General features: G+C 41.1%; 2 protein-coding genes across 3 annotated transcripts in view; one reads left to right on the top strand and one right to left on the bottom strand.

The window, feature by feature from the left end:
• Positions 1 to 24836, bottom strand: part of LOC146000197 (uncharacterized) — a 127100-nt gene that overhangs the window by 62658 nt on the left and 39606 nt on the right. The window lies entirely within an intron of this gene.
• The window catches only part of LOC146000198 (protein phosphatase 1 regulatory subunit 14B), a 214249-nt gene continuing 195420 nt past the window's right edge, over positions 6008 to 24836 (top strand). Inside the window, exon 1 of the mRNA XM_083137575.1 lies at positions 6008 to 6271. Within this exon, the coding sequence (XP_082993701.1) occupies positions 6194 to 6271 (78 nt within the window). The 5' untranslated portion in view covers positions 6008 to 6193. The remainder of the gene's footprint in view (positions 6272 to 24836) is intronic.

Genomic DNA, 24836 nt, shown 5'->3' with positions numbered 1-24836 from the left:
TTTAATATCTCGATACCGAAGTTCTTTACGTATATGTGATTAAATTGAATAGTAATTTTGCCCGTAAGTCTTTCCTGTAGTTGACCATTGTTTCTGCCAAGTTTCCAGTAATTCTGTTTTAGCATTTTAGCAACTCGTTCAAACCGAGAACTTCAACATTGCAGCGAGATATACTCCAAACCACGGAAACGAGCAATCAGATGATCATGATGAAAAAACACTTAATCTCGCTGCATTACTTCGCAATTCCCCGAAGCATACAAACCGCGAAAGGAATGCGTTTAGTCAAACAATGAAAAGTTAATTCTTAGATCTCTATCATAATGACTCAACACATCTCAAAACCTTTATCTCTTTCTCGACAAAATCTCGCTTAAATACAAACAATTAAGGTTTCGTGCAAGACGGACATGACACGCAACATGGTGCTTTTGGAAGCTTCCTCTCGATTGGCGGAAAATCAGATGTTAAGTTCTTTATTCACCATGCTGGAAGTTTTGGGGAGAGAAGCATCAAACTGACCCTTTCATTGCTTAAAATACACTAATTACTAGGGCACTGTTAGTTATGCATTCAATATACCTAAAATAGTTTAGTGCCTGTGTTGCATTTTCGGTGCTTTTTTGCTTGCATATTTTGAGAGTTGTAGGCTCGGAAGTTGAGGACCTATAAATTGCCAAAAAAAAGACATAAAAATATAAAAAAAGGACCTAAAAACGAAAAAAGGACGTATAAATGTGATCCAAATTAGTTAATAACTTCAGTTCTAACTACATATTTAATGAATAAAAAAATAAAAAATTCTGGTGGTATGAAACACATAGTGCGAAAAAACTATATGAATGAAATGCATCTTCTTTCAGTCCAGAAATGTTTTTCTCTCGTTTCAGGGATGGTTCAATGTATTTTTTTAAATTTTTTTTATTTCTTTACATGTTTAAGAGGTGATGAACTGATGATGATTCGAATTGAGAATGGGCAGTAAAAGAAGGTGAAGTTGCAAAAAAAGCCGTTAAGACCTGAAAAAAGGCTAAAAAAGGACCAATAAGCCAAAAGAGGCAAAAAGGACAAATAAAACCCACCTTTTTCTGGCCTACAATGACACAAAATGAACATATATTATGTTGGGCCTCGTCTTCGGACACTAGGGAAAAAAAAAAGGATTTTTCCTCAACTTCCGAGCCCTGGTTATCAGTATCTATGGATCCTGGGTATAAGTTCTTTCCTAATAACAACGTGACCACGGATAGTGTAAATAAAATATGGCGCTGTAAAGTATCACATTGTAAATGTAACAAATTATTATGATATTTTTAATAACAGTCAGGAATTAAGTTGAATAATGAAACCCTTTGTTTTCTTAATCGCGCTGACCTTCTCTCTAAAATAAAATATAAGACCCCAATGACCCATATAAGCTGACGCCACTGGTCGTGAGCATTACAGGTGGTTCCTTTATTTCGGGTGAAAAAATGAAGTGAGGGCTTCTTCACATCTCCAGACACACAGAACCCAAAACGTGTCAATTGACACATATATACAGAAGGTCGTTTCATGTCCATGGTAATAAAGTTAGAACCCACCTCACCTTAAGAAAAACCATCACGCCACGAGCGGTGGTGCTCCACGTGATACCCCTGTCTTGCAGCAATGGCCCTGCAGCGGAGTTTCCATTGGAGGAGACTGCGTTGAAGAACACATTGGTCCAAAAGATCATATTCCTCCTGACAAGCTTTCCAAAGACCCTCAATTGTGCGGGCCCGTCTGCTTCCCATGGCTCGTTTCAACAACGGAAACCCACAAACATCTATGGAAGAGGCATCGGGGGATTTCACAGGGATGTCTGTAAAGGGGATTGCATGAATGCCCGTTTCACGTGCCATCCGATCCATGTATGCCTGCGTGGACTTTGCCGTACGACCGGAAGCCTTGTCCTGGTGGATGACAACACGAGATGTATCGCTGCCATAGAGAGAAGGATTATCATGTCTGCAAAGTGGCTCCAAAATATTCGTCTGGTAATAGGCTGCATTTATTTTAGCCTTTTTTCCCACTCTGCGCAGTGGAAGTTTGCCGTTATGGCAGTAACCACCAAGAACCATGAACCCGCGTGGAAAACTTTCAGCACATTCACGTACCCACTCACATCGACCTCTTGCATCACGTGGACGATAGTAGATGGCCCTTTGTTTTACGACATCCCGACAGATACACCCATGCTTCATCCAGGGACACCACATACTTCCAGCGGTCTCCTGCCAGATGGCGTTCGTAGAGCTTCCGACTGTTGGTCTTCCTCTCTTGGACATGTGAAGCACGCAACTTATGAACTTGAGCCTTGTGCTTCCGCACAAGTTGTAAATCTTGGGCTATGATGCGATTCACAGTTGCAAGGAAACATTGCACTGCCTGTGCAATCACTCTTTGCGTTGCAGGGTTTTCACATCGCACCAAGGATCTCACTTTCCGCACAAAATCGGAGGAACGCTTGGGCTTCCGATATGTCCGAGGCCCACTTTGACTGGTTCCAGCAACAGGTACGGTGCAAGCTTTATGGCGATTCAACACTGCATGGATGCCCTTCTTTGACACATGGAATGCTTTCATGAGGCACTGTTTAATTATCTGGCTATAACTATAACCAACGTCGAAAAGGGCACAGATGTACCCCTCCCAAAAGACTGGAATTTTTGGTGCCATATAAACACTCACTTGCACACCAACCATCGTCTTTGAAAGTCAACACACACTACTTTCGTCCTACTGGCTCTGGCTGCTCTGTGCTATGCCTACGTGCTGCTCCCTGGTGACCGAAATCGTTACCGTCAACGTGAAACAACCTTCTGTATTTTGATTTCAATAACACGTTAACGTGCATAAACCGCAAATGATGCGCCTTTTAGTGTGTCAAAATACACATAGCAACGTATTAAAGGGTATTTTTATCAGATGAAGTCCCGTGTGATGCACCAAAATGCATCAATTTGGAAGATCAGACAAGATCATTTCGAAGATAACAAACTTTCACTTTTAATGCCTCAATTGACACAGCTAAATGTGTAATTTTGTTATCTTCGAAATGATCTTGTCTGATCTTCCAAATTGATGCATTTTGGTGCATCACACGGGACTTCATCTGATAAAAATACCCTTTAATACGTTGCTATGTGTATTTTGACACACTAAAAGGCGCATCATTTGCGGTTTATGCACGTTAACGTGTTATTGAAATCAAAATATGTGTGTCAATTGACACGTTTTGGGTTCTGTGTGTACACTTCTCCCCACAAACATATTTTTAATATGGTTCGTGCTTCGTGTGATGTTCATGACTGGGGTACGCAGAGAGGGATACAGGACCTCCCGAAATTTTCATTTTACTCAAATTTTTCAAACGATACCAGTAAATAACTCAGAAAAACCAAAGCGGTAGTTGACAATTTTTTTTCTGCAGAATCTTTAAGATCTTTAAGTAGTAGCCTGCTTAAGAATTTACAATGTGTCTCCTCAAAACGCAGATTGTAATATTTACCTTTAAAATTCCAGCCGCTTCCGGGAAAAAAAATCCTGTATATGGCGGTGGTCTTGATAGTTGCTGAGATCCACATCCTTTTTTTTTTTTTTTTTTTGTAAAATGAAGAAAAACTAAAACTCTACCTTTTCCTCTCGTTTGCCGCTGGAAGCAAGGAACGTGATTTGAAAGCAAATGTCTTTTGGCTAACTGTTATTAAGATGCGAGGACCGTACGCATAATTACAGGCCATTGTTTTCTCGGTTGGTTCTAGCTGGTACGCGTATCTGTTAATATGCCGTAATATCATGCGTACAACGCATTTGCTTATCTTGAATGTTTGTGGTAACTTCATACGCATATGCGAGTGGGTTAGTCTAGTCGGGGTCTATACAGTTTAAAATACGTATTGACGGTCCTGTAAAGATCGAGAGGAGAACGAGATATCACATGTAATAATAGTAATAAAATTCATCCAACAAACTCCCCAACTCACCTCACCCCCGCATCTACTCTGGTTGTTTGAAGAGGTCAGCGGCCTCTCTCTCTCTTGTCCTAATTGTCTCCAAGTGGTGTGCTTGGTCCACAGGGAAAATTTCTATGTCGCAAGCAACCCCTTTCCCTTTTCCTCGCTGCAAAATTTCCCGTTCCTGTGAAGATTCCACCCTGGGAACAGGGGGTTCGCAACATTGTTATAGAAGACCGCCATCAGTGTTGCCACATGAAGGGAAATTTCCCTTTATGAAGGGAAATTCGAACCTAATTTTAAACGAAATGGGATGAAAAATTCCAAAATTCCATGGAAATTTTAAGACACCAAACTCAAAAATAGTACAGATTAGTGCAGCTTATGTACTATGTATTACCATTATTTTTAAAGGTTTTTAGTGAAGGGAAAACTGAGTGCAAAAAGGGAAATTTTGCCCCTTGGAAAGGGAAATTATGCCCTGAGAGTTTGGCAACACTGACTGCCATGCTAAACTCACGGGACTCCTTCCACGTTCAAAGAAAGCAGGCAAGATTGCCAACTCGTAAGGAATTAGTGTAACAACTTCTAAGAAATAAGTGTGCCAACTCCTGACACGCCATCATTTTCTTATTAAAATAAACAATTCCATGCACATTTTCCGATCGATTTTTCAACTCTTCTGAGCCTGGTCTTCGCAGGTAGCCTAGAATATACGCCTCTGGTGGCCATAATCCCTCCCTTTTGGCCCAGCATTAGAAAAGAAAGAACACAGGCAGGGAAAGATGGCAAAATGAGGACTGACTTCGAAAAAAGGTGTACAGTATGTAACTCCCCCTCCCCCTTTTCGAAAATCCTGCTCACGCCACTATGGCTTGTGTTCATATTCGGGAGAGTAAATCTGCCTGTCATCAGATGGTGCTGTGGGGTCGTTGGCTGAATTGTTTTGACGTCCAGCTATTTCACGTTCACCGCACACAGGAACAAGTGCCTGCCAAGGTTCACCGCTAGGCCAGAGTTGCCAACTAACGATATGTTCGTGGCGCTAAACTAGCCTTGAACAGGCAAGTTTCACTCAACGAGCTACAAGCATTGCCACAAATTGTACACCCATGAGTAAAGTTGTGTTGGTATGGATCGTTTGATTATGAGGAATACGACAGTATGTGTTACGTGTAACATAAGGATGTAATGTTCAATGCTTGATTGACCGTTTATTTCACTTCCCTTTTCTGCCACTGTTGGGGATGGGGATAAGTGATGAAGGGGCATTTATAAAGAACACCCATGCTCAGTCCGGGATTCGTACCCGGGACCCGTAATGTCCAATGAGAATCGAGTTTCCATATTTAATATTTACATTAAGTCCTGAAGACATCTGAAACCTTGGTTCTGTAGATGTATTTGTATTAATTTACGTCACTTTTCTTATCTACCTCTATGGGTGAATCGCGACGACGACTATGAGAAAAAAAAATTATGAAGTGGTTTAGCAGAAACGCCAAACGACATAAAATGGAGAAATTATTGAAGATCTTAGGTTCGCATAAAGGGTAATGCTTCTAATCATCATTCATTCTCACGATTAGCCAATGTCACGGAACGATGATGATGAATTATGAATGGGACAAGCACTATGAAACCGTCCATGCTTTTGCCAGGATTCGAGCTTGAGACCTCTTGCTCATGCTTTGCACTCGCAAGCCAGAAGAGCACGTAATTGGAAATATTGGAAAATGTGAAATATTTCGTACTCACCTCATTTCATCTTCCAAGGTCTATCAGTTTCCGATATATCTTTATTTATCAATCACGTTTACGGCCACAGACAAAGGAGCCCGCTGTATTGTTTCTCTTTTTAGATTTGTTGTGTGCCTACATCTAGCAAGAGGAGTGTGGAGTTGGCAACCATGCGCGTGAGGGCATCACCTGTGCGCCACCACAGCCTCTCATTGGCTAGCGCAGCTCGTGACGTGAGGCGCGGCGGGACCACGAGCGAAATCCGGAACGTCAAGCAGCAACATCATTTACCCACCGTTACTCTACGAAACAGGTGTTGTGTGATATCTGTGGAACTCCTTTCAATCGCAATCTGTCCGAAGCGGTGATTGTTGATCTTCTGTTGGTGCAAATTCCGACGCCTGCCCGTTAAACGTCACTGGAAGAGGGATTTAACTTTTTGTGTGCTCGTGTAGAAGTGTGTGATCGCGTGTGCTATGGCTTCGAAGCTTCGCCGAGCGCCCCTGTTCGGCTACGACGGGAGTCTGTGTCTGGCCTACCCTCAGTATTGCAAGGTAAGCTTTAGAAATAAGATTTATCCACACACCCCATTAAAATTTCTCACAAATGCCCCATTTTATGGTCATTTTGGCTCTGAATTTAACCCTTACACCACCCTGAATGGAAATTCTTGATAAACCCTTGAGCCAAATTGGCGGAGTGTGTAGTTGACTAAAACTAACACTAAATCAGCATAAATGTCGATCATGGTGTCTGAAATTAAGTGATTACTCCCCAGAAAAAATTGTCAAAAACCAGTAATTATAACTGAACCCCGTGGCCTGGGCTTGTCGAGCAGCTTTTTCATTGGATAACGCGTGATCAGCAAATCGAGTCCCATCGCCGCTGTTGTCTGGCTTTCGAGACCGGAGCCAGCTACTGCTTTTCAACTAGCTCCACAATTGTCCTCAGGGCGCTGTGTCAACACCAAGGCCGCCCGCAGAATTTATTTTCTCAGAGGGGCCAGCAGATCTCAAATATATATTTAATGTCAAATGTATATTTTTAATGCATTTTTAAAATTTTTGTAGCTTGAGGTTATGTTTGTGAAATATTTTGGAATGTTTTCTTGTCCAATACTGTACCTTGTAACATGTAATACTGCTGTTTTATGGCTGAAAAGTTGTTCTCGACAGTTTAAAAACACTTTTAAATAAATAAAAAAAAATGGAGGGAAAAGGTGGGGCGCTATCCCCCAGTTATAAGAAAAATCTCACAAAGCACCTTTCCCCATCCCCTCAAAGCTAGGAATTTCCAGAGCATGGTGGCATAGTAAGATTTCATATCTTCAATTTCAATTTCAATTTTCCTTTATTAAAGGGCGAGGTTCAGTCTGCGGCTGTTCTACCACCTAACTCCGATGGATACATATACATACTAAATACATTCTACCTACTAAATGTTTGTACAATAACAAACAAAGAAGAAAGAGAGAAACATAAAGAAGACACAAAAAGAACAAATACAAAATTGAGAACAAAGGCTCGTCTACACACTAAAAATATGATAATAATAAAAAGATTGAAAACAAATACACTAGGATACACAAATTAATTGACACAATTGTGCTTGGTGTGATATGGTTAAGAATAATACAAATTAATATTAATGTTATGTGTAAAAAAAACATATAAATGTTCTTAATATGCGAGAAAGGACAAAATATTGTTAAGGGTTGGCAACATGTAAGGGAAAAACTCATATTTTACTTTTTTTTTTTTTTTTTTTTTTACAAATTGAATTTAAAAATTCTTGACGTTGTTATTAATTTTAGACTATAGTCTTCTATTTACATGGAATCGCCGTGCTTCCTTTCTGCAAACCTCTATCACTTTGTTGATTAATAGTTTTGGTTTTTTGTACTTTTTCACGATGCACAGATACCACCCTTTATGCCACCCTTATCCATGTTTTCATGATATAATTTCAACATTGGAATCTCGTAAACGTTTTCCTAATTTCTCAGAAAAGGGCAAGTGCCCCCTCCCCCTCTGCGTGCTCCATTGGTCAACGCCGAAGGTTTGGAGCCGAAAGCAGAAATCCACAACCTTCTTGCCTGTGGCGTATACGGAGTCCAAGATCCGGGCTATCTCAATATGTCATGTGATCCTAGGCTATGAATAGAAATAAATTTACCACCTCCTAAGAAAACAGGTTGCCAACTTAAAAGAAATCAGGTTGCCAACTCATAGGAAATCAGGTTTCCAACTCATAGGAAATCAGGTTGCCAACTCATAGGAAATCAGGTTGCCAACTCCAGAATGGCATCATCATCTCACTGATATGAATAATATTATTTACAACTTCTGGTCGATTTTTCTCCTGTATTTTATTCTCTAGACTTCAGGCTTCGCAGATAGCCTAGGTAGCCTAGAATATAGCCTACGCTCCTGCTTCTTGCCTATAGCCAGGTAGCCTTTGTGGAATTTTCAGAATCACACACAGACAGATAAAGGGAGAATGAGGAAGAATGAAGGGTAGAAAAAGAAACAAAGAGAGAAAGAAGGAGGCATGTGAAATGGTGGAAACAGAGAGCGAGATGGAAACAGTAAAAAAAAAGAGATACAGTGAAAGTAAGAAGCAAAGAGAGAACGGAACAGAGAAAGCAAGGAAGAGAGAGGGAGATAGAAACAACAAAAAGGATTCTGAGTTTTCGTTTTAAGCCCACTTAATGCACAGACAGGCTAATCAGGACTGGACCTACAGTTTAAAGTATAGGATTCGAACCACTACGTGGCTTCACCGGGTATCGAACCAGGGACGACGACGTTAATACTGCGCCATCGGGCAAAACGGAAAAAGGGGTAGAGATAATTAAAGAAAGAAGCAAGAGAGAGAGAGAGAGAGAGAGAGAAGGAAGGTTGAAACGCGAAAAGAAAAGATAGAAAGAATTAGAAACACCAAAGTAAGTGAGCTCACGCAGCCCCATACTCAGGGGAGATGCTATGGGACCATGCCCCCCTCGAACCCTGAAATATTTAAATGTGAACCTATAAACTACGAAAATAACCGTCGATTTTTCAAATTTGTAAAATTCCAATGTTGTTATTGCATAAATGAATGTTTCTTGTATACAAGTATCCAGTCTGCAATATTGGGTAACATTACTTTTAATCCCTGTCCCGACTTTTTTCGAACTGCGGCCTTGATGCGAAAATGTATCTTTATTATTTTTTTGTTAACTCATATTTACACATGTTCTTTGTTGTAATAATAATTGCTAGTACGCAACATTTAATTTATAAATATATTATCTTCTAAATATAGAATTATCATGACTTTTCAATGGCGCTCGCATAAGAAAATTGAGGGAAATTTGCAAACATTGTTAATTTGCTGAACACAGAACTATTTGAACTATCTTGTAATATCTCTTATTTTATTTATATACCGCGTGAGGCACCTAAAAGTACCACCTGAAATAGCGAAGAAACCATAAACAGTAGCGATGTGAGGTTTGCGGGAAACAATAATATCAAATGGGGCTCGTAAATCGGAGGTATGGGGTGGGTCGAAAAATATCGACAAATGGGGCATCTGGAGCAAAGTCATATTTTTTTTAATGGAACGATATACAATAACATGCATAATATAAAAGAGCACACGCAGAGAAACACAACGCCGTTGGTCTCATGCATCTACTGCACATAGGAACGAAGATATGGCCATGTGAAAATATGTAAACAAACTAACAAGTGGCCCACTTGACCGTCAGTACCACGGCATGTAAGACTTTTCAGGTGTGGACAGAACTGCCTTTACGCAGAGCAAGTTTTGATAGCAGGTCCACGAGATCGTGTTAGTTTATAGCAAGCAGTCGTAGTGGTAAGAGCGAAGATTATGGTGTTCACAAACATAGAAAAAGCGGACATGATCCTGATTTATGGGGAATGCCGAAAGAATGCCTCAGAAGCCTACCGTGTGTACGCAGAGAGATATCCGGACAGACGACAGCCATCTCGACGTCTGTTTGGTAAGTTATTTATTAAATTAAGAGACACCGGAAGTGTAACACCACGAGCACGTGTGCGGAACAAGCCAACTACAGGTGAGGCAGGTGCAACAAATGTTCTCGCCGCTGTTGCTGTGAATCCGCACGTTAGCTCCCGTGAAATTGCCAGGGATGCTGGGATGAGTCAGCGAAGTGTATTGCGCATTCTGCACACACACAAGTTTCACCCATATCATATCTCCCTCCATCAGGAACTTCACGGGAATGATTTTGTGGACCGTGTTCGGTTTTGCACATGGTTGTTACGACACGACACACCCGATTTGTCACGTATCCTCTTCACTGACGAGGCAACTTTTACCAATCATGGAAATGTCAACCTAAGTAACATGCACTATTGGTCGGTGACAAATCCACATTGGAACGCCAGCGCCCATGGAGTGTGAATGTGTGGTGTGGTATAGTGGGTGAACATCTCATTGGCCCTTTTTTTATACAAAGGACACTGAATGCTGACCGATAAATACAGTTTTTACAACATGAACTGCCTGTACTATTGGAGGACATACCACTTCAGACAAGGAGGGACATGTGGTACCAACATGACGGGTGCCCAGCTCACAGTGCAAGACGCGCTACAGCATGTGTGGAAAATACATTTCCAAATCGTTGGATTGTACCTGGAGGGCCTGTCAAATGGTCGGCTCGTTCCCCAGATTTATCACCGTTAGACTTTTTCCTGTGGGGAAAGCTGAAGGACATTGTCTACCGGGATGTGCCAACAACTCCAGAGGATATGCAACACCGCATTACTGCGGCCTGTAGGGACATTCCCTACGAGATGCTACATTCTGTGCAACGATATTTGCGTGGGCGCCTCGTTGCCTGTATCGCAGCTGACGGCCACCACTTTGAACACACACTTTGACAGGTTTTCGCTTCTTACGCAGTGGTTCTTCGACATACTGTCATAGTCATTTTCATTATGCTGTAACACTGTCAAATACATGGTGCTGACGATGTCTACTGTATTTTTTCTTCCTTTAACACGTTCTGTCTTCATCTTGTCCAATGGCTTCCGACATCTCATACTTGTACATGCAGTGGTACTGACGGTCAAGTGGGCCACTTGTTAGTTTGTTTACATATTTTCACATGGCCATATCTTCGTTCCTATATGCAGTAGATGCACGAGACCAACGGCGTTGTGTTTCTCTGCGTGTGCTCTTTTATATTATGCATGTTATTGTATATCGTTCCATTAAAAAAAATATGACTCTGCTCCAGATGCCCCATTTGTCGATATTTTTCGACCCACCCCATACCTCCGATTTACGAGCCCCATTTGATATTATTGTTTCCCGCAAACCTCACATCGCTACTGTTTCTGGTTTCTTCGCTATTTCAGGTGGTACTTTTAGGTGCCTCACGCGGTATATTCGGGTCTGGCCCCTCCCTTAAAAAGATCCTGGGCCTGAGCTCACCTAAGTTCACCCGAACAAAAGTCTCCGAAGACCCGACGAGCGACCAGTGGCTGTCTTTCCAGGTGGTTGCCAGCTCGGACTGCAAGTCGCTTCACTCTTCCGGTCCTAACTCCAGAACGGCCACACGGTTGAAATTCAAATTTGGAAGCAAATCGACATAAAATATCACAGGAATACTTCCAATGAACCTCCGTAAGCCTGCGATCCAGTAAATTAGTTTTTTTTTAAGTTGATGCCTCCTCGATCTCAACAATATCACTCGCAAACATCTTCCAATTTTTTTAAATAAACTTTATACGTTGCTTGATATGTACCCTTGAAATTTAATATCTATAAATAAATTATGGCATAATGAGCATTTGGTTCGATTATATCTAAGTTTAAATTTGTCGACAACTACTGGATCTAATGGAAACTTTTATACAGAGCATTCCCTGACATTCGCTACGAGACTCGGCGGCAAGCTACCCGGCATCAGAGTTTGCCTTTCCCGGTGAACGGGGTCCGCGACAGTCGCTAGAATCAGCTATTAAAATTACAGTTTTCATATTGTGTACGAACCTTGACTACAGAAGGTGTTGAAAATGATGTCCCTCTGCTGCAACACATTCTTGGCATCTCCGAAGGAAATTGGCATTTACACGTGCAAGTTCGTCTATTGTAATTCTCCCGATTTCTCGTACAATACTCTCTTTTAACTCACGGATGGTGTGCGCATTGTCATTGTATACTTTATTTTTTAGATTTCCCCATTTTCTTTGCACTTTCATTCAGAACTGACCCTGTTACTCTAAACTTTTTTACGAGGTTTAATAGTGGTCCTATGTGGAACGGGAACACCAGGAAATTTCGTTGCAAAACGTCGTCGCACTTCTCCACAAAAACTCTTTCCGAAGTAACACTCGACAAGATAAATCCTTTGTTGGAATGTAAACTTTTGTGGTGCCATATTAAGCCACAATCTTCAACACACGGACACAACACAACTTCCAAGGGACGATTACACTGGCGTCAGTCTGCAATGTCAACAGAAAGGGAAAGAGAGCGAAGGCAGGGAGAGCGAAAAAAATAGTCTGCAGCGTGCGACTGTCGCGGATCCGTTCGCCGGGAAAGACAAGCGCTGACGCTGGGTCGCTTGCCGCCGAATCTCGTAGCGAATGTCAGGGAATGCTCTGTAGTTTTGTGTGGTCAATATCATTAAATCAATTTAGCAAGCGCAGATTTCCATAGGCATGTTCTGTTTCGGACACCGAAAAATTCGGAATTAATCAGAATATTTCCACTTCAAACTATTTGGTAACGAAAATTGCTGCGGAAACTAAATTGACCGTGGTGTCTGTCCGTCAGCCTCCAACGATGGCGGCGGAAAGCAACGCGCTCCCCCGGTTAGACCGTTTCATTGTTCACCGCCACTGTCAATGGTGCCCACAGGGGGGTTTCATGACGCCCCAGCGTTATTGGAATTTTTGGGGAGACAAAATTTTATACCAATTCTGTATATCTTCACACAAAAATTGGTGGGGGGGTATTGTTTCGTTTGATTGACTTGTTATTGATATTTAGTGATGATTATTATATACAGTTTTTTCTACTTACCTCTGGGTGATCGTGGCGAGGGGGTTGAAATGAAGCGCCACCTACTTCGTATCGGTTTGGAAAGGGAGAGATTAGTCATGCAGACAAACTGTGAAGAATAAGGTTTAGTTCACTAACAATGGCAATGAGCCTGAGCAGTTTTGTACCTTGTATTAGCAAACATGAAAGTGAGCCTAAAGCAAGGTCCTTGAGCCTAAAGTAAACAGTATATTGCTTAAATTTCATTGTTCCACAAATTTTGTCTCCAAAATTATTTTACTAAATAATTTGGCATAAAAAAATGGGGGGTCGGGAGGAATGTTCTACCTTTTGAGGGGGAGTTCTTCATAGGCCTTTGGGGGGGAGGCACCCACGGCCACTGTCACGAAAGCATTTTCTGTTTATCGCAGTGGAAACCCGTACGAAAGTCTATCTTTACAAGTGGTTGCCGGATGGGGCTGCAAACTTCAGGAGAACCTCTCGCGGCCCGGTACTAGGCCGCGTCCTCTCTGTTGAGAAACACTGATCGAGATCAGGCGCTGATCCACGGGGAGGGCTATCGTCCCCCTGAACTGCAAGGTTTTTGCATATATTATTATGCCTAATATTTTTGAAGACCGAAATCTTCTGTCCTTTCTCAAGTCCACTTTATACTCATGATATGCTAATCGGAACTGGACCTACAGTTTAAATGTGAATCCGAACCACTGTCTCAAACAGGAATCGAACTCGAGACACCTTGAGTGAATTGGCTTTTGTTTTCTTTGTTTATTCACTTTCCTCCCCATATCTGATCGTTCAGTTTACCGTGGCGACGGGAGGAATTTTGTTAATTAATTATTAATTACGATACTAATCATATATTACGTCATAACTCCGATAAAGGGAAATTTACTTACTACGTAAACATAATCCGGGCTGCGCTCAAAATAAAAGTTTCACTGCACACGTGGTTGCGAATTGAATGCAAGTACAGGGTGACCCAGAGATGTATACCCATTTTGGAATGAACATTACACAGTTAATTGTACACCAAACTCTATTATTTTTGTTGTATAATGTGTGTGATGTATTGCCATTTATTTATTTATTTATTGCAGTCACCATGGAGTCGTTGTCGGTGGAACATCACGTGTTCACGTGTGATGCCTATGTGAGAAACGGCGACTCAATGGTTGCAGCCCAGAGGTTATTCCGCCGACACTTCCACGTAAGGCGGCATGGAGCAGTTCCAACATGCAAAACAATCTTAAAATGGGTTAAGCAGTTAACAGAACCACAGGCACTGTAACTCCAAAAAGCACCACCAGGTGCTGAACCTCTGAGCTGCAACATAGATCATAAATGGCAATAGATCACACACATTATACAACAAAAATAATACAGTTTGGTGTACAATGAACTGTGTAATGTTCATTCCAAAATGAGTATACATCTCTGGTTCACCCTTTATATTTATATACAAATATTCGATATCATATGAAACACTGTTGATCCAACATTAGAAAAGGTATCCTATCGTACAATGTTAGTCTTCGTTCAAGGGGTCCCAGGTTCGATACCGAGTGGAGGCACATTTCCTTGCAGCAGCCTGACACCGGGATACCTCTGCACTACACCTAGTGTAAAAAAGTGCAGAGACCTACACGGAGCCGTTGTAGAGTGAGTGGAATCCCACTTTAAACTGTAGGTCCGGTCCCGATTAGCCTATCTGTGCATAAAGTAAACTTAGAACATAAATTCAGATAGTCTTCGTTCAGTTGATACAAGAGTTTTAAGCCCCTATCACACGGAACTGGATTTCTAGTAGGAATGCCCTAGTTGGCGCTGAACTAACTTTCTAGGTAGCAATGATGGCCGCCTGGCTGACTGCTTGACTGGTTTGGAGGAATAGGACATGTTCTAATTGCTACTTGCTTGCCTCGACTGGATTCTGTGGAACAGCCAATCAGAGCAAAGTTTCGCCATGTGAAAATAGCCTGTGAGTGTACAATGGAGCGTTTTTGTCTGTGGTTTGCGAGTGTTACTCCAGCAATGTATAACGTATACAGCATGAAAGTCGCGTTGAGTTACATCATCTATGCTGAGTGCACGGTGTTTACATTTGAAAGAACTGAAATATTATTCAATGCGTGTACAGTAAACGTTGTATGTATTTAAGCAGCGCTATTGTTTTGTACCTAATAACGTTTTATACGAAACGTTATTTCTCTCGGTTGAATAGTTATCGGCTTTTAAAAATGTGAAGCGATACATTGTTTACATCTCACTCGGCCGCCATTACAACTTCCCTCGTATGGGAACAAAAGTCTATCGACAAGTACGCTGATAAGTATCGTGTGAGGCGAAAACTAGCAAATTGGTAGCCAGTCCAGCGCCAACTAGGGCATACCTACTGGAAATAAAGTTCCGTGTGATGCGGGCTTTAATAATTCAAACACCTTCACTATGTCACTGGCACATCTAGCCACATAGGAAATAATGCTCCCTCGTTGCTTTTAAGTTACATCGGCTTGAAAATGCTTCATGTTTTTTTTAAAGAGTACGTTATTATTTATTAACGGCAATAAAATTCATCTACATTGAATATTTAAGTTCTAATTAGGGAGGTAACTTCTCCTCTCCTAACCCCAGCTCTGAAAATACCAAATAATAGTAATAGTAATACTAATAATGATATTAATCGAGCTCTGATTTAGGGGGACTCGCCCCCCCCCCCCCCCCGTTCCTCGTATCCGACGCCGTGATTATGCAAGTCCGTAATATGAATGGGGGTACCCTTGAAGTACATTACACCGTAAGCTCCATTTAAATGAGCGTTCGACGTTATTTTGGTCACGAGAAACCTTTCAAATAACGATTGTGGCAATGAAATTCCAGCGCCTTTGGCGGCCGACTAGCGAACCGTGAAACTCCTTCACCACCCTGCATTCCAGAACGGACGTTACGGCTGCAATTAGGATCACGTTTTTATCCCTTGCATACATAATTTATCATTTTGCATTCTCCCAGATCACTACAATTAAACTAGCCAGCTATGACATTGCTCCTTGCTCATCGTTGCCAACTTAGAAACTTTGTTACCAGATCACAACAACTAAGGATTTTTATCAACTATGTATGGTTGAATCATTTTTAGTTTAAAAAATGGTAGAGGTTTCGTAATGATGACACTACATAAATAGCTAAATTGATTCATCGTCATAGCCAGTCTCCGTGACTTGGTGGTTAGCACGGCGCTACAACGCAAAGAGTCGCAGGTTCGAATCCCACTATAGGTGTCATGATGACATCATGTCATCACTAATTCCTCATCTTCGCGATTAGCCAAAGTGGCAGACGAGCGTAGTGAAACAAAACAAATCAATCAGTCAATGATTCATCATTATGACATAAATCATGCCAACTCGGTGGCAGAGGGCGTTGACTGAAATTTTATTACTTCTTCACTAATCATAGTTCTTCCTAGTTTTTGAGATTAGACAAACGTGAAAGAAAAGCTAAGCAAAATAAATATACATCTGGTGCTGTAAAAATTTGCAAATCTGATTTCGATTTTTGTTATTTGGCGTAGCTTTTCTGCCACTTTTGGCTAATCGCGACGATGAAGATGAGCGACGATATGACGAAATTGGGGAAGCGAATACTCACAAACAATGCTCATGCCAAGATTCGAACCCGGGACCCGTGGTGTCGTAGCGCGTTGTGCTGTGATATAAAAGCAGAAAATATGACAGGGTTCAAAAACAAATTTAAAAATCTATTATTAAATCAGGAATATTATAGTATTAGTGACTTCTTAAATTGTTATGGAAATCGTGTAATTATATTTTTTTTTTGTCTGAACTGTACTGAACCCTCCAAATACCAATATATATATGGTCTATATGGAGTAATAAATTCAAATAACCACCAGATCTGTAGCTAGGTATAGGCAAGGGAACTCAAGCCTAGAGTGTCAATCAAAGTCTTAATAATAATAATAATAATAATAATAATAATAATAATAAACAGAATATGCGACGGAGAAATTTACACTGCTAGAATTTTCTGTTTCCCGAAGTAGTGGAGTGGTTGAGTGAGTGATTTGGTTTATTTGACTTCGCTTGTTCTGTCACTTTTGACTAATCGCGAAGATGAGGATGAGTGATATGATGAAGTTGATGAAGTGACATTCACAAAGAACACCCATATGCAGGCTGGGATTCGAACCCGGGACCCCTGTCGTTGTAGCGCGCTGTGATAACCACTCTGGTACAAACTAGTTATAAAAAGTACCTTTTTAAAGATGTTTGTCAGGCACTAAGACATGACTGAAATGTTCTTAAAGATGCTAGAAATAAATTTAATCTTAAATTCAAACTATGATGTCCTCCCCGATGGCGCATTGTAATCAAGGGGTCTCGGGGTCGATACCAGGTGGAGGCACATAGTGGTTCGGATACCACTGTCGAAGGACGCACGTAAAATGTGTGTGTTTTCGCCCTGTTTTAGCTTTTAGTTACGTTCATATTGCCGACGCTGGCAACACTGTTCCTTGCATTGTGAAAGGGAAGTCGCCATTGTGATTTCGTGGCAAGGCAACTGTACATAATCCATTCACAGCTCGTAATGCTTGAGCGCAATGAACTGTTTTTTTCGAATCGCCTTTTTACTGTCCGAATGGTGCCACGCGGCTCCTCGCACTCCTTCTGAGCAGCTGATAGCAGAAATGCTCCGTGGGTGGAAAAAGAAAATATACAAATGCATTATCTCCAAGGAAGTGGGGCACGAGTTCACCGTTGCTAGACAGCGGAAGGAGCAGAAACAATTTAGCTAAACTCAGAACTGCACTGCTTCAGCCCGTCCACATAAACGGGGCTGTTCGCATGTTGATTCGGAAATCACATGGAAACCGTTTCTCTAGCTTCGTCCGTTGAGGCCATTACGTCACTTCATTGCGGTTGTAGTAGTCGAGACGAGACCGAGGAGGAGGGAGATAAAAAAGATAAGTTATACAGGGTGTACCAAAAGTCCCTTTACCCCCCCCCCCCCTTTGATTTGTAGACAAACCTGCAAAATGTTATTTTAACAGCATGCGTATGATGAGAGGATGGCATACCATTAAATCAGACCAATGGCCACCATTTACTCTGTGTGCACACCGCAATTTTCATGGCACATTATTATTCGCCTCCAGGTGCGATGTGAAATCCTCCGTAACATGGCGAGGGAAGCAAACGCACTGCGAACAGCTTCTTGAAGTTCACCAGTTGTCTGAGAACGATTATGGGCGACTTTCTGTTTGATGTGTCCCCATAGCGCATTATCACCAGATGTCAGATTTGACTTTGGGGTGGCCATTTTAGAGGTTCTGGAAAAATTTGGCGATCCTCGTCAAATCCATTTGTGTCTGAACACATCATTGAGGTATTCTCTTAAAATGGCCACCCCGAAATCCAGATCTGACCTCTTATGTTACGGAGGATTTCACATCGCACCTGGAGGCGAATAATACTGTGCCATGAAAATGGCGGTGTGCGCACAGATCATCTGGAGTAAATTGTGGTCATTGGTCTGATTTAATGGTATACCATCCTCTCATCATACGCATGCTGTTAAAATAACATTTTGCAGGTTTGTCTACAATTCAAAAGGGGGGTAATGGGACTTTTGGTATACCCTGTATATCTGGATAGAACAGATTTGATGAAGACTTTGTAGAAAAGCCGCACAGTAAAATAGGAACATGGCGAATAAAAGAATATGTGGATGGCCCGTAAAACGGATAAACGATAAAGCTGTCAGGATAATACACACACATTCGGATAATCCGAATATCTGATATCCGGGTTTTGTCATCCCGAATTTAGATACCCAAAAAATAGATTCTCGTAAAAAAAATATTGTTCACCAGAAAAAAAAAATTCTAGTCATCGTTGGATCCCGGGTTCGATACCCGGTGGAGGCACATAGTGGTTCGGATCCCACTTTAAACTGTAGGTCCAGTCCCGATTAGCCTTACTGTGCTTAAAGTAAATTTATAAAACACCAAATCAATAAATTAGTAATCGTGAACATCTTTCCTGTATTACCAAAAAATGTAGCAAAAATATGAAATTTAGTAAAGGGTGTCAATTGTCTATGTCGTTTATTGTGAGCAAAAGTCTTACCTCTTTAGAGATGGTAAAATATCTGAAACAGAAAATAGGGAATCTGGATCCATTATTGGGCCTAACTTATCGCACCAAACTCAAACACCGTCTTGGTCAAGCGCCTTATTTCGTCTTCTGACGTCTGGCTAAATGCTTTCTTTGTTTTGGTTAAATGTAGCATATTCGTGCTAAGAGATCTCAACCTAGCAAGCCTAACCTAACCACGAAACCATTCCGCGCTTGTCAGAAGAAATAAGGCGCTTGACCTAGAAGGTTTTTGAGTGTGGTGCGATGAGTTGTGCCCAGTTGCGGATCCAGAAGTTACAGTTGGGAGGGGCCAATTTTAATCGGGTACCTCACTTCACCGAGAATAAATTCTAGCCTACACTTGCACTGTTTTATGTAAATATTACATAGTACTGCAAACAGGAACCAAGGCGACTTCCATGTTTTAGAGATTAGGGTATTATGTTGCATGGCTGGAATAGATGATTTAGTGTATGTTATAATAATTCTTCCAGTTGCCACGGTAAACGGATCGATCAGATGAGGAGTTGAAGAAACAAAGAATACAAAAACCTATTTTCTGCACTTTCGATGCATATTGCACAGTGGTTCTTATCCAATGAAATCAAACTTTAAAAAAATATTCTCGAGCCTGTTAAACTTGGTGGTCAGACAGAACACTTGAGTCTTCAAAAATATTGCGCATAATAATATATCGAAAAAACTAGCAGTTGGGAGGGGTGTTCGCCCCTATCGCCCTCCCCGTGGATCCGCATCTCCTATTTGGCCATTACAAATTGTTTCCATTTTGTCCCCCCCCCCTTCCACTAGTTTGTTCCATTCTGTCAACGTGCCTCCATTTCTCGTACGGTTTTCCTTCAATACGTTTCCACGACCACAGCTGGTTTCTTTTCCTCCATCACGCACAGACCCTTCTGCCCAAACCGGAAGTCCCTCGCGTAAATTGCTTCTGGAAAACCGAGGAAACGGCAGCGATATGTTCTAATCTTCACACTTGTGTGCCCCATCGGACGCTTTCTTCAGCTCACTTTCTCGCGACATTATGTTCCGAAAGTTACACGCCTTTCCTTCCTGCGCCGGAACTGCTGGCACTCGCTCCGAGGCAATAATTATACTTATATTAATAATAGTTTTTTATATTAAGCATGAAATCCAGGCGGTAGCCGAGGTATGTGGCACTTTCCTTGAAGGCGGAAGTATTTCCCGTGGGAGATTTGATGTTGGACAAAATAACCCTCGCTGTTCCAGCCAGTGCCATCTTGTAACAAGGCCTTTGCAGAGATGCTCTACATGTGGCGTCATCATTGGTAGGTCAAGAGCACAATATATCAGCAGCACTGTCAGAAATGTGTGTTGAGAATGCCTCAGGATAATGTGTAATAATTGCAATATGCTATATCGTTTTCTATCCATGACCTACTAATGATGACGTTGCATGTTAACAGTCGCCGCACAGACCTTGTTCTAAGAAAGCATCATCTGAGCCCCGGAAAGCAAAAATTGGCAGAAAAGCGAAGTAAAATAAACCAAATCAATCAACGAGTGCAAACGATGGAATGACAACCAGAGTTTTATCTGTTCCGGAATTGTACGTTCTTAAAAATAATGATAAAAAACAATTTCATAATAGCCATCAAATCTAAGAAAAAAAATTAAAAATCATGTACATTTTGTGAATATTGCTTTTTATATTTGCGGTATAGTATGATGGAAATTTTGCTTTACAAAGCTATGGCTTGTTCCAGTATATATTGAACTTCCCAAATTTAAAAAAGAGAAATGAAAAACCTTTCCCCACTGGCACCACTGGGTAGGAATGTAAGACCCCATATTTCTGACGACACCCAGGCCTATGGGCCTATGGCCCCAATACTTAGCAATGAATATTGAAAACATTGTTTCTTTTTGCCAGTAGCTGCCACCCGTTTACATGCATACTAAATCTGGCCAAAGGGCTTTACTAGAGAGAAGCCAAACAAAAGAACATGCATAAAAGAATTCCCACAGCGACACCAACGCCACCATGCGGATGGCAGGAAGCGTTTCCCATCGCCTAAGCTCCCATTGTTAACAAGTTGGATTGTTTATTGTTTTTCCTGTTTACCACGTCCCGGCATAAAATTTAATGAATCCAATTGTGTAATTTCACGGCTGGAAACCGCTCCCGATCTTCCGCCTGTCTTCGGAGATTTCCCAATCGCCCTTTTTCCGACATTTTTATCTCCACACAATTGACTGTGAAATGCTGGGTGTTACCATATGTCTGCACCTGAAGTTGCAGAGAATAAATTACGACCTAAGCACTTCCGGACAGAGGAAGGCAGTGACAAAATAGTGCACTTAAAAAACACTGCAACTTTCAGAAATATTCCTACGCCATTTGTTAACAATTTAAGCATCGCCTGGCGGGAATTAACAGAAGTCCTTTCAAGAAAGAAATATATATATTTTTCTATAATTTATATAAAAATTCAGGTCATACATCACATAGTGGGTCATTTTGCACTGAGATCAATAATGAAAATGACAACAAAATAATAATAAACAAAGTAAAAATTTAAGAAAAGTACGCTCAAGATGACGTGATTTACGCCGATCTTCGTGGCGGAGTGGTTAGCACGACGCCAGAAATCCCGGTCTGGGCATGCGTGTTCTTTGTGATTGACCCATCATCAATTTCATTATATCATCCCTCACCCTCATCTATACACGAGAGGAGATCATTAATCCGTTACTGTGTAACCATTTGTTTTAAGTAAAAGTAATTCGTTACTTTTTGCAGTAACTCTCCCTCGAACCCTATCTCTGTCTAAGCAATCAGTGGCGTACGCAAGGGGGGGCTGGTAGGGTCATAATCCGTCTTTGGACCAGTATTCCTAAAAAAGCTGGATAAATGGGGACTGACTACGAAAAATGTTTACGTAACCTCTCCTTATAGTGGGTACGCCACTATAAGGCCCGTGTAGACGGAAGCAGTATATTTAACATTTTTGCTAGCATAAATGCTTCCGAAAATCTTATAGCAGAAAGTACTTTACACGGAAGAATTTCATGGAACATTCCAGTTAGCCTTTACGATTACAGTGTAATATATCAACACGAAAGGCACTCCAAGTTACATCAATTGCGAGTGTAGGCGTTTACTTTACAATTGAAACAACTAGAATATTCTTCCACACGTGTACTGTATACGTTATAAAGTATGTATTTAAACAGCGCCATTGCTTTGTACCTAAAACCTTTTTATAGGAAACATTATTCCTCTCGGTTGAATAGTTATCGGGTTTTAAAGATGTGAAGTGATCCATTGTTTACATCTCACTCGTCCGCCATTACATGTGCACTCGTGACCTATAGGTCGCTTCTGATTGGTTATTGCTACGAAAAATAGGACCGATTCTATCCTTGAGAAACAATGTGCGAAATCATTGAAGACTGGTGGGGGGGAGATCTTAATCTACACCCCCATATACGTATATATATATATACACATAAATTATTATGATATGGATATTTATAATGTTAATAAATATAAAAGTTAATTAAATACTGAATATTTAAAAAAAAACATTATTATTAAATACACATAAAGTAATTAATTAGTTACTTTTATATATATCAGATATGTGTAAAGTAGCAAATTAATTTCTTTCCTAACTGGTTAAAGATGTCAATAAATTACGAAATATGAAGGCACATAGTGGTTCGGATTCCGCTTTAAACTGTAGGTCCAGTCCAGATTATCCTTTCTGTGCATAAAGTAAACTTAAAACAAATTCAATCAATCAAAAAAAATACGAAATAGTTTTGTTATGTGCAATCTTTTGTTTAGTTTTTGTATTAATACAAAACTATTATAATTTATAATTATGTTTGACTTGCATTCTTCTTTTATTGCACGCATATTGTTATTGGTGTAGACAGAGTAATAATCTCTTGAAGAAGAGAGAAAGTATTTTGCACTCACTTGTGTTTTTTCGATAATATCCTTAGTAAAGTACATAAGTGAATACTAATTGCTTATATTTTATTGTTACAAGAAAAACTCTCCCCCCCCCCCCGAGAAATTATTAGTGTGGTGGATTTTTTTTAGGTCAAGATTGTTGGTGGGGGAAATCACCCCCTGTCCCCCTAGGATTTCGCACCCTGTTGAGAAATGCCATGAAATATGGCCGAGTCTGCTGCCACGCACGTGTCAGGAGTAAAAATAAGCGTCAAATTTGCTCCTGCCACGTAATTCGTCTGCTAAGAGGATGTTACAAATCTGAAGAACAGATTAAGACGAGAGACATGCACGTTTATGGTTAGTAGGAATGAATGTACAGGCAATTTAGAACCTTTTTCTTTAGAAAACATTTAGCGATATTATTTTAATGCTAACAGAACATAACCTAACCACGAGAGAACTTAGAAGAATGCTGAGGGACCTAATCTTAAAACATTTTTGTCAAAGTAATCGCTACAACTTCACAGTATGTGTTACAGACGTAATTGCATACATAGCATGATGAAATCACGATAAAACAAAGAACGAGTCTACTGCCACGCGCATATTTTTTAAGGTTCCAGCAGAAAAATTGATTGAATTGGTGTTTTAAGTCCACTTTATGCACAGTAAGGCTAATCGGGACTGGACCTACAGTTTAAAGTGGGATCCGAACCACTTGTGCCTCCACCGAGTATCGAACCCGGGACCCCTTGATTACAAGGCGACGACGCTACCACTGCGCCATCGGGGAGGCTTCCCAGCAGAAAAAGAACGTGGCAGAAGACACTACCATGAAAATATACCATAAGATTTCCACGGTAGCATTTTGGTCATGGCATACATGTTAAAAAGCTTTCGTCTAGAGCAGGCCTCCTAAGCAACACGCACAAAACCTAAGAAGGGCCACGGGAAAGCTCGCACAAGGCTAATTGCTGGAAGACAAAAGACTCTGAAACCTTGCACGGGAGACTACACCCGACCGCGGCCACAGACCGGAACGACAAAAGCGCCTTCTCCACCATGAAGAGACTTTTTTTTCTGCCTCCGCAAGACAAATCTTGCACTTTTCTACCATGGAGCCAGAAGGCCCGAGCGGAGGGATATCGTTCCAGTGCGCGGGCGTGCGAGGTTGGATGACCTGGATCCATGTCCTCTTTTCCCGCCCAAAACTCGTGACGTAAGAGCGTCGTTTCTTCTCCCTTCTGTGGCTATTGTTGTTAACGAAACTTTCAAAGTACTTGCAAACAGTGTTGGGAATCGTTGAAGAAAGTAATGGGTTAATTGTAATGCAGATTAGCAGTTATTTTTTTTCGATTAACGGTAACTGGGCCGGCCCCCGTGGTGGAGTGGTTAGCACATCGCGTCCCGGGTTCGAATCTTGGCCTGGGGCCTGGATGCTTGTGAGTGTCCATTTATCATATCATCACTCATCCCCATCTTCGCAAACAGGGTGCGAAATCCCGGGGGGACGGGGGGAATTCCCCCACCAACGATCTTGTCCTGAAATATCCCTCCACACCAAACTCTTCCGGGGGGGGGAGTTTTTGTTTTAACAATGAACATAAACAATTAGTTTGGGATTCGAATATACTTGACTGGAATGATATCGATAACATAACGGACAACAAAGAGCCTCGTCTGTTATGAAACTGAATCCAGCCAACAATCCCCAGAACACAGAAATTAGACCGACTTATTTCTTCTCCATTTCATCACCTTTCGTTAGCAACCACGAAGTATATAATAAAATACGTTATAGCACTTAAATGTGAATTTTATACAGGAAACTATTATCTTCTCTTAATGTCTTATTTGTGTCCCTCCTCCCTTACGCAAATCATTGTTCATAGCATCAGTAGTACATCAAAATCTTCAATTTGCAAATACATTTTGAATGAAATACAGTCGATATAATATATT

Source organism: Lepisma saccharinum, chromosome 16 (genome assembly GCF_977018435.1).
Source record: "Lepisma saccharinum chromosome 16, izLepSacc3.1, whole genome shotgun sequence".
Classification (NCBI taxonomy): domain Eukaryota; kingdom Metazoa; phylum Arthropoda; class Insecta; order Zygentoma; family Lepismatidae; genus Lepisma; species Lepisma saccharinum.
This window is presented reverse-complemented; position numbering and strand designations above follow the sequence as displayed.